Consider the following 10,812-nt stretch of genomic DNA (forward strand, 5'->3'; position numbering starts at 1 on the left):
AGGGTGGTGGGGGGAGCCTTGTTTGGAGGGTGTACGCAGAGCGGGGGGAAGGGACCTAAATGGGTGTAGGTCTCCTCAGAGGCCGCCCCTTCTCTTGCTGCTGAGCGGTGTAGGGTGGTATCAGGTGCTGGGAGAAGCCAGCAATGTGGTGGTTCCAGGTGCTCCGTGTTGGAGTGAGAGGCTTTCCATCCCTAAATAAATCCGCCTTGCCTGTTGTAATTTCCAATGTCCTGTTGTAATTTCCCAGTAACACTCGCTTTTGTTGCAGGTTGGTGCCTGGCGATATAAAGTCGTAGGAATAGCCGGCAAAACTGCTTAGGATTGTGTTGAAAATGCTGGGAGAGAAAAAGCAATTAATGGTGACAAGAGACCTTTACACAGACCCCACGTTTCCGGCCAGTGATACCTCTATATTCTTTGATTATTGTACCCCGCTTGCCCAATTCAGGGGCGAGATATCTTGGTTGAGACCTAAGGTGAGTTTTAAGGTATAAAGGGCTTATTTTAGCAGAACTGGGCTTTCAGGTAGTAAATGCAAGTTAGCATTGAATGACTGCTTCTGGATGTTTTTTTTTTTTTGTTTAGAAATACATAAATGATAAAACCAATGTATGTCAGCGTTAACAATACATGAGTAACAGTTTTTAAGTCTGGGTGCTCATTTGTAGGCTTGATTTAAATCCTTTTGTAGAGCTTTTAAATTTCATGGCAGTAGTAGAAATTCAGATATTTTATTATAAATATGTTTCATTATGCAGATAACATACATACCAAGTTGGAATGCAGCATTATGTCATTCCCGAATTTTTTGGTACATTGCATAACTGTCTTTAAAATGGGTAATTGGATTTTAGAAGTTTTCAGAAGCCTATGGGGTTTTTTTTTTTGTAGTTGTTGATTTCTTTGATAACAGGAAAGAAAACTTCTAAAGTTTATAACTTGTCATATGACTTGTATTGCTTTTAAACTTATAGCTGGGTTGCAGAGCAAGCTGTATTAGAGCTAAAAGCTTTAGAATGCATTTCTGCAGTACACCCATTTAAAGTGAAGTATTTATGATACTGCCTTTGTGTGGAGGGAAAAAAAAGGCTATAAAAATTTAATGGAGGAAAAAAGTATGTTGTCTTGAGTTGTATTTTCTCCCCTGTGTCTGGGGCTCTCTGTAGAACAGTGACAGAGCTGTTGATTATCAGGTGTAATTGGCAAACAAATGATTTCACAGAGTCCAGTGTGCAGGTTCCTGCTTTTGTACTTTACACCTTGATTGCTACTGAGAGCTGATGAGTTAATTCCCATCTCTTGCAGTGTTTGTGTATAAGAAAAACCATTTCACAAACTCAGTTTCAGGTCTGATTAAGTATTCAAGACTTTGCATCTGAAATTGCATCTTGTGCTACCAACTAATCTATTTTTATGTGTCCTAGGAGAGGTTTTTCCCTTGTTCTAGTTTTGAGATTTTTGTAACTTGGGGTGTTCAATGTGGATGGCATCAGCCCTGTCACAGTTGATCATAAGTCTAGGAAGGAGCTGACGAATTATGTTGTCTTTCACTTATTACTGCTTCTGCTAAGGTTGCACCTGATAGTGACAGTTGTGTGCTGAAATTCATGTGGGAACTAGATCTGCATTCACGAAGTACCTGCAAAATGCCCCCACAAGCTATTTATTTGTTATTTCTTACTTAGGCTGTGTCTGAAAAGGAAATTTTCTAGACATAAAAATTCTCTTGTTCTATGAGAGATCTCTGGAGCCCTCCCAGTCCCTGCAACACAGACTTTCTTAGAATATCATGCAGAATTTGGCTTTAACTGCTCTTCTTTTATTTTTAGGACATTTGTTCTTCTCCTCGGTTATTTTCAAACAATCTGCAGGATGTGCAAGTAAAACAAGGAATTTTGGGAGACTGTTGGTTCCTGTGTGCCTGTGTAGCTTTGCAGAAGAGCAAATACTTACTGAACAAGGTGTGGAGAAGTTTCATGTTAGAGAAGTTTTCTTCACCTAATTGACATTTGTGTATTGTTCTGGAGTCCCAAGCTGCCAAATGAGTATTGGCTTCATTATGCTCAGTTTCACTGGTTTTGTTATCACATTTTTTTTTCTGTATTTGTTACAAATGGTTGATGTTCAGTATATTTTAAACTGGTTTTATTTGCAAAAAGAACCCCAACAAAAACCATTAATTCATTGTTTGTCTTGATTTTTGGCTTTTGCCTTCCAGGTAATCCCTCCAGGTCAGCCCAGCTGGACAGATGAGTCCTACCAAGGCTGTTTCACGTGCCGGGTCTGGCAGTTTGGCCACTGGGTGGAAGTGACCATCGACGATCGCCTGCCTTGCCTTGGAGGCAAACTCTGCTTTTCCCAGTGTCAGACAGAGGATTTGTTTTGGCTTCCACTTCTGGAAAAAGCTTATGCAAAGTATGTGAACATTGCTATTGATGGAAATAGAAGTACAATACTTGTGTATTTCTTTGCTTAGTTACTTTACCTGGCTGCTTTGGGCATAGATCTGAGTGTTGTGGCTCCTGGTGGTCCCATTCTGGCTTGTGCAGAAATTGCTCTTTAAACTGTAGATCTGTAAGGTGTGCTTCCAGTTGCACATGAAGTAAGATAGTCTTAGGGAGGGAATTCTGATCAAAAGTAAGAGCTGCAATGAATTTTCAGGATTCAAATGATGTTTGTTAAGTCATTGTCTGTTAGTTATCCAATTTGTTAAAGGAAGATGAGAGCTCAATGAAAAGCAGAAAGCATGCAGATATTTTCGTGGAAAGCAACAATGTTATGTAAGTTTGTGCTAGTTGAGAATCTAGTTGTGTGAGTTTCACTGCTCTTTTGTATAATTTGATAGTTTACTGTTTAGGAAGAAAATGCAGCTATTGTATGGTTTATGGCACATCAATGGAAAAGCTGTCCAGATGGACAAACAATTTGGAGACAAAATGCACTGGTAAGACAGACATCTAATGTCCCAAAGAATCTGAGCAGAAGATTATGTGGTTGCCAGCAGAGGGCAGAGGCAGACTTTGTGTGAAATTACTTACCCAGCTGTAGATACATTGAGCAGAAGCTGTGAAGCACCAGTGTCATGTTAAAGCTTCTCTGTAGGTTTTGAAATGTAATATTTCTTTGTTTTCTGCGGAGATGTTATTTTTGAATTTATAATTCTATTTTAGTCTTGATTTCTTTTGCTGTATTTTGCATCTGCTACATCAGGTGGGGCAATCTCTTGATCTGCTTAGGTTGTTGAGGGAAGTGCTACTCTGGTTATTTGTGCAGAGTGAATAAAGGATAAATGAAGAGGAAGAAATATTTTTATTTATACAGAATGCAGTTAGTATATCACAAAGATAATGTAGAGCATGGATGATAAGGTACAAATGACTAGTACTAGACAACAGCAGTTTTTTAAATAGGACAGAGAGAATGTAAGAAACTTCCCATCAAACAGTGGAGTATCCAATGGCTTACATATTCTTTAGATGTTGTATTCTGTATAAATAAAATAGTCTGTGCTTTCTCTTGCCTGCTTTGGGTTATGGGGTAGGGTACAGTCATGATTGTGATATAGAGTGGGGTTGCAAGTGTGTAGGAACTGTGTTTCTTTTGTTCTTCTGTCTGTACAAACTTTTTCTTGGTGTTTTTTTAAAATTTTTTTGGTTTAATTTTTTAGAGTGCATGGATCTTATGAGCAGTTGTGGGCAGGACAGGTGGCAGATGCTTTGGTTGATCTGACTGGAGGAATTGCTGAAAGATGGACCCTGAAAGGCCCTGGAAAAGATGTGGAGAAAGAGAAGACAGGCATGGTTTTGGAGAAAGCAGTGTTTAGAAGATTAATGAATCTGAAGGAACAGTGTGTAATAAGCTGTTCAGTCCTCAACTCCAGACAAGGTGATAGTAAATGTCTCTATTAGCAGGCTTCAAAGCACAAGGCAGCTGGCAAATACAAGTGCTGATTCTAGTACTGTGCCAGTTTCATGGTGCAATTTTAGATAAGTTTGGATAAATAAAGATTTAAGGATGTTACTGAGTTCAGGATGGGAGGGTGCTTTTGAAAAGTGCTTTTTTATATTAGAATATGGTCAGATCTCAAAAACAGATGCACCCCCCCTGGATGAACTCCCTCAAAAACAGCCTTGAAAACCCCAATGAATTTCAGCATGGTGAATATGTAGGGTTTGAGATCAAGGAGTGAGTCAACACACTTGGAAATGTTACTTTATTTCTCTATGGTCACATTTAAAATGAACTGTTTGGGGTTTCTTTGTGCTGTTCTAATACAGATTTTAAAACAATTTCCTTTTGTTGCAAAATTGCCTTCTTTCACTGGATACTTTAACGTCACTGCGAAATATGGAACTGATTCTTTTGTTTATTTTCAATTTTTTTTTTCCTATTTAGGTGCAAGTGAACTAGGAGAATTTCATGCCTTTATTGTGATAGACAGAGTGAATCTGTCTGAAGTGTCAGGCAAGGAAATCTTCCTACTACGAATACGAAATCCTTGGGGGAGGCGGTGCTGGAAAGGGCCCTGGTGTGAGGGGTGAGCAGTTTTATATTCATTTGGAAAACCATTTGTGATCGTTCTGAAGCACAAAGCTTATCTATGTATTGCATAGGCAAACACTGCTAATAATCTGTAGCAGAGGAGAGAGGCTTCAGTGTGTGTACAATCCTTTAGAGAGTTGGGAGTTCACACAGCTCATTGGTTCTGAGGCTCATCATTTTGTTCTCCTGGTTTTGGCAATCTAAATTTTTTTAATAACCTTTTTGTTTATCAAATCATCATATCTTTTTATAGAGACAAACCTAAGGTGTTGGCTAATTTTCTGTTTCTGATTTTTGTGGTGCTTTTTTGTTATTCTGCCATTGATCTAAGTATCTTTGATCGTGTTTGTTTCTTGTCACTCAGCTTTACTTGACTCTTTTCATTTGCTTCTGGCTCAGCTGCAGAAAACAAGCAAAGGAGTAATTATAAAACTAAATATAGCAGAAGGAAGGATTTCACATTGAAGTTTTGACTCTTTGAATGAAGGATGCTTATGCTTGTTGCTTGTGTGCTCTCTTTTCTGTAGATTGGGATAAGTAGGAGAAGCTGGAACTGAGTCCATATAAAGTAGAAATAGAGAAGAGAAGAGAACTGTTTTAAAGGACTTACAGAAATATGTGTAGCAGCTCAAATAGCAAAGTAGCAAGAATGAAAGGGCAGACCCTGCTAGCTTATTTTGAAAAATGTTAGCATGTTTTGACTGTACAAAAGAACGTGCAATTCTTGACCCAAGCAACAAGCAGTCAGCATTAAAATATGTTAACAATGTGGGGATGTTAGTGAGCATTGTAGAAATGCTTTTTTTCCCTGAGTTAGAAAAATAATTTGATTGCATTTATTGAGAGCTTCAGTTGATGTTTTTTGCTTTTGACAGTGTTTTGGTTATACACTTGGTCTCTTGTAGTTTCTTTGTGAAAGAGTAAGTTGCCATGTAGTTGCAAGAGGATAGGGTTTCATTGGGTGACCTTAGAACCCTGTTTTATTCAAGTGCAGAGCTATTCTTTTTTTGTTAGTGAAACAATGGAAAATGTTGAAACTACTAGCTTTTAATGAGCCCTAAATAAGGAGGTGCTTAAATTCTTGGTTTATCGAGACTTGGCAAGCAGATTCATGGGGAAACCAGCTGCTTAATACAAATGGCAGTTTTTGATGTAAAGCATTAAAATTCTTTCAGAACAATCACAGTGCAGCTGGTTTTACTTTTTTGTCTCCTTTTTTAAGCAACAGTTAAAAATCTTTATTTTGCTCTTGGACTTCTTACTGTAATGACTGTTGTAAACAAAGCACCTATTTCACCTAGAAGTCTGTTCTGCATCCAGTCTGGTGTTAGGCTGTTTCTAAGTTTTCTTTGATAAGTTATGACTTGTGTTTCCTGTGATCCCTCTCACTGAACAGCAATGTGTAGAGAAATTTTCAATGCAATTATTTCACAATAAAATGGAGAAGTCTCTTCTTACTGTCCTGCTCCCTAAGATATTTGGTAGAATATTGTTCCGGAACTCTGTTGGGCAACAAGCGGAACGTTAACTTTGGTCTTATATGCAGCGGTCAAGGATGGAACCAGCTAGATCCAGCAGTTGCTTCAGAACTCCTCTCCCAGATCCTAGAGGGAGAATTCTGGGTGGATGAAGAGGAATTTTTCAGGGAATTTGATGAGATTACTGTGGGCTTTCCAGTCAATGAGGAAGGACAACTTCAGAGCCTCTATACAGGTGTGGTATGAGAAAACATGTTTCTCATGCAAATGACATTATGTCAATGGGAAGGATTGATTTGAATTGCAAATGGATGCAACTAGACCGTAATTTCTCTTTCTCAATTTTTCCCTCTCCTTTAGATCCGTAGGCCTTTTCTGTCTCTACTGAAAAACAGAAGGACAAGTGGAAATTAAAGATATTTAGAGAAGCCATTGATATTTCTATGAATTACTTGCTAGTTGGTTTAGAGATTAGTGTCCTCTGTCTAGAAGGCTGTTATTCTGGACAGCCCTGTGATGTTTTGTTTTTAATGGTAGATACACTTGAGATTTCTAGTAACAGTTTCTTCTTGTAAAAATCATGTCATCGGTCTGTCATTACCAACTGTGGCATTAATTCTCATGCCTTTTGAAGTCTTGGTCATGAATTTCTGCTTTGGGGAGGTGTCAGGCTATGACATCATGTTTTCTTGTGCTGGGGAATCTCTGCCATGTATCTATTGTATAAAATTAAGTAGCTTCCTGTGTCTGAAATCCACACCATGTGTTTTTTGCTTTGTTAGAGAAAGTGCTGTGTCACTCACAGAATCTCTTTGGATCCTGGGTGAGAGGGCAGTCTGCAGGTGGCTGCCGCAACAACAGCAGCTTCCCTACCAACCCCAAGTTCTGGCTGAGGGTCTGTGAATCGAGTGAGGTGTGCATTGCTCTGCTGCAGAAAGACAGGAAATACAGCACTGACTGGGCTGGAAGGATTCAAAATCCAACCCGCTTAGCAGAGGAGAATCCATCTTTGACTGAAGGCATACAAGGAAAGAATTACCAGGCTGTGGGATTGCATGTCTGGAAGGTAATACACAAGTGACATTTTTCTCTTTGCAAATAGAAGTTTAAAAGCATTACTGAAACATTTGAGTAAAATCATTCATTTCCCATGGCAGTGATACGATTCAACTAGTCACAGTTTTCTATCTCTGATTTATGCTGGAATGGTTCTGTTTATCTCACAGTTACTGTCTGTACAAACTGTTAGTAGACTGGTACTTTCTTCTTATCAGTGAGCACTTGGGATTGTTCCAAACTAGTGCATGACATTTCAGGCTGATAACTTGAAGCCATTCCTAAATTTACTCCTCCTGAGTATTGACTCTTCCTACTTCTCTTTGATGTTCAACTCATCTGCTGATACTCTTGTCTTTGTTTCATTTGTAAATGTATGCATTTAAAAAAATGTTCTAAACAATATTTGATAATTTTTAGTTTTATTGAAAGTTACTCATTTTTCCTAAACCACTACACATCATTATGCATCTATTCTAGGTGGAGAAGAAACGATTTAACCTTCCAAAGACCCTCTCTGCTCCTCCAGTTGTAGGTACCATCTGCCATTCCTACGATAGAGAAGTCCATGTGTGCTGTGACCTTTCACCTGGCTTTTATCTTGTTGTTCCCAGCACCTTTCTGAAAGATGCAGTAGGGAATTTCTTGCTTCGTGTATTTTCAACGGGAAGGATCTCTCTCAGGTAGGTTTAAAACAAAACAGAACATTTCTTATAATTATTGCTTTAAATACAAGTGTAGCACTAAGTGGAAATGTTCAAAATATTTTGAAGAGTTGTGCAGAGTGCCAGGTAACAGCATTGTATTGTCTTTGAATTCATGCAAGTAGTGCCCCAGCTCCTTGTTTTTGTCATGAAGCTGCTACTACATCTTATTAAAATACTAATCATAAGTAGCCAGATGAGTAGCATCTTGCCTCTAAACTGCAGCTTAGTGCTATATGCAGAGGCAAAATTTAGTGTTGGCAACTGTTTAAAAGCTGGTCAGATTTGTTTATATTCTGGTAGTACATATTTTATACATTTTAGTTTCTTTTCTGTCTTATGTTTGATAGTGAGCTAAAGCCACCACCCACGGATGCTGCCCTCTGTGAAGAACTCCCAGCTGGTGAATGGGAGACAGTGCAGCTGCATGGTTGCTGGAAGAATGGGCTAAATGCTGGAGGTAGCAGGAACTTCCCCTCCTTTCATACCAATCCCTGCTTTCCCCTCTCCATTCCTGCAGGACCGGGAAAAACCACTGTGAAAGTCACCCTCCGTCAGCACTGCCTGGATAGCAAGTGTTGTCCAATAGGTTTCCATATTTTCCAGGTAAGGCTTCTGGTCAGTTTGATTGCTCATTTGCCAAGGGTGAAGGTTAGCCTGTGAGCACAGGGCTCCTTGCAGTTTGCAAGGGACTTTCTTCTTCTAGGAGAAACACAAGCTGACTCTGGGAAGTAATGCCCATGAAAGATATGGAATAACTTACATAGTTACATGGCATAGTAACCAGATAATTAGTTCCACTGAATTCTTACAAGGTTCTGAATTAGTTTTAGCAACAACGAACTCTTGAGGATTTGCAAAGAATTCTCAGTGCCCTAGCAATTGAGGACCAGACCTTTTGGTAATTCATCACGAACACTTAACTTTCTTCATGTCTAATAATTATATGTGCTAGGCAAATGATACTGGATCAAAAGGACTGTGATATCTTGAGCAGGTGATCAGAAGTAAAACAAGATTTGATTTGGTATGGATAGATACAGGTTCTACATGTGTGTGCTAGTGATCAACTGCGTAAATGTAGCCTAAGAAGCTGCTGCTTAAGTAACTATTTTGCGGAGAAAGGTAGCTTCATTTTTAGAACACATGCTTCAAAAGAAGGTTAAGTGAAAAATCTGAAGCTGGGCATCAGAAGTAATCATAAAACTTCAAATATATAATGTGTGAAGAAAGATTGGCATTTTGTATGCCTATAGGAGACTGAGATGAAGTCTAATATGACTTTTTAGTACAGGAAAGACTACTAGATATAGGAAGGACACAGTCTGTTCAGCAAATCCCTGAGGTGAAAAACAACTGCTTTAGGCTGTAGTAGGGAAGAGTGAGGTTAGATAACAGAGGAAGCTCTAGAGCTATGTGAGTAGAGGGTTCTATACATTGTCTACAAACAGGCTAGGAATGATTCATCTGTTCATAGTACTGCCATCTGGGTTTTCCAGAAGCTTTTCCATTCCTCTTCTCTCTAGCTCTGTACAGCAGAGTGAGTATTTCGAGCGGAATAGAGATGGACCATATCACACTGTAGTGTCACAGGAATGAAACACTGTGAGCCCTGAAACAGGTGAAAAGGTAGGCATGTTTACATTCTTTTTTTGCAGGTGCCTAACAGCAGCTGGAAACCACAAACTACTTCTTTTGTACACTTGGAGCCACTGGTGAGCTGTGTACCTCACTGCTATTCCCAGGAAGTCAGCCGACTTTGCAGGCTTCCTGCAGGAAGTTATGTCATTATACCTTCTACATACTTGCCCAGTACAGAAGGCAATTTTACACTGGTCATAGCAACCAAAATAGACAGGTAAAATGATGTTGCCTTCTATTTGCTTTAGTTTTTTTAATGCATGTATTATAGGATGCATGGAAACAACTGCAGTAACGTGTTCTCTTGATGGAAATTTTTTATAAAGTCTTTGTATTTCTGTTGTTTTTGCATGCACTGCTTACCACTTTGATTATGTTGGAAGAACGACTAAAAAAGTAGTATTTGTTAAATCTTCTTGCATTAATTGCTGAATATCAGATGTCTAGTGCTGGAGGAGATGACATTAAAGTAATTGATTACCTGTATCATCCATGTTAGGATTTATGTTGAAATTTAACAGCACCTTTTAATAATCAGGGTTGTTTTTGAGAAAATGTGATGAGTAGTCAGCCTTATTCCAGGTAGTTCATAACTATGACGTGAAAAACAACAGCTCTGAATTAGAATTGTAAATTCCATAAGACTGCATAGAATTGCAGAAAGATTTGCTAAGGGAAAGGATGTGGAACGAAGTCTGATATAACTTCTCTTTTGAAACTGGGATAAATACTTGATATTTGCAAGATTCACAATGCTTTGTGCAGAAATAAGCGTGGTTTGGGTTTTCAACAGGAAGCGCATTCACAGCCAGGAGACGCTTGGACAAGTATTACAAGAGGCAAGTGATATATTTTAATGGATGTATTTTGATGTATTCATTCTTGGTGTCACCACAGATCTGCTTGTTTTAACTATATATTGTATCCTTCCTCCATCTGATTGGTTTTAATATTTGGTGTCCTCTGTATCGTGATTTTAAAATTCTAATGATGTTATAGTGCTGTAAAGGCTTAAGAAAGCACAGCAAAATGAGAAGATCAGGTTTTTATTTGTTTCTCTACAGCCAGCCCATGCAGCATCCCACCATTATAATCCCTCCTGGAGTGCAAGTTGTTTTGATCAAGTTAATGACAGCTATTTCAGATTTTGATTTTGTTTTGCTTGATTAGATAGGCATGTAGTGTAAAAAGGTTGGATGTGAATGCTGAGTAACTAATACTTATGGTGTTTTTACTGGGTGCAGAGGAGAACTTTGGTTAAAATTTTTTTAAATTAAAAAATATTGTTTTAACAGTAGTTTAAAGATAGCTGATTTGGTTGGTGGATCAAAACACGCCCTTGATAATGCTCTGCTTATTAGGTGAAACAAGACATCTAAATACTTGGGTCT

General features: G+C 38.6%; 1 protein-coding gene across 4 annotated transcripts in view; it reads left to right on the plus strand.

Moving 5' to 3' along the window:
- The first annotated feature begins 54 nt into the window (after nucleotides 1–54).
- CAPN10 (calpain 10) overlaps nucleotides 55–10,812 on the plus strand; it is a 12,581-nt gene continuing 1,823 nt past the window's right edge. For 2 of the 4 annotated variants that reach the window (XM_017726992.1, XM_017726994.1), the window contains exons 1-11: nucleotides 55–476; nucleotides 1,830–1,961; nucleotides 2,219–2,415; nucleotides 3,668–3,885; nucleotides 4,396–4,537; nucleotides 6,089–6,255; nucleotides 6,803–7,086; nucleotides 7,557–7,759; nucleotides 8,131–8,386; nucleotides 9,439–9,638; nucleotides 10,215–10,260. In XM_017726992.1, coding sequence (XP_017582481.1) covers nucleotides 333–476; nucleotides 1,830–1,961; nucleotides 2,219–2,415; nucleotides 3,668–3,885; nucleotides 4,396–4,537; nucleotides 6,089–6,255; nucleotides 6,803–7,086; nucleotides 7,557–7,759; nucleotides 8,131–8,386; nucleotides 9,439–9,638; nucleotides 10,215–10,260 — 1,989 coding nt within the window. In that variant the 5' untranslated portion in view covers nucleotides 55–332. Of the gene's footprint in view, nucleotides 477–1,829; nucleotides 1,962–2,218; nucleotides 2,416–3,667; nucleotides 3,886–4,395; nucleotides 4,538–6,088; nucleotides 6,256–6,802; nucleotides 7,087–7,556; nucleotides 7,760–8,130; nucleotides 8,387–9,306; nucleotides 9,410–9,438; nucleotides 9,639–10,214; nucleotides 10,263–10,812 lie in introns of those variants that run through there. The other 2 variants (XR_001859588.1, XM_017726993.1) reach the window with 2 other exon arrangements.

The sequence above is a fragment of the Corvus brachyrhynchos genome, unplaced genomic scaffold, assembly GCF_000691975.1.
Source record: "Corvus brachyrhynchos isolate BGI_N302 unplaced genomic scaffold, ASM69197v1 scaffold162, whole genome shotgun sequence".
Lineage (NCBI taxonomy): Eukaryota > Metazoa > Chordata > Aves > Passeriformes > Corvidae > Corvus > Corvus brachyrhynchos.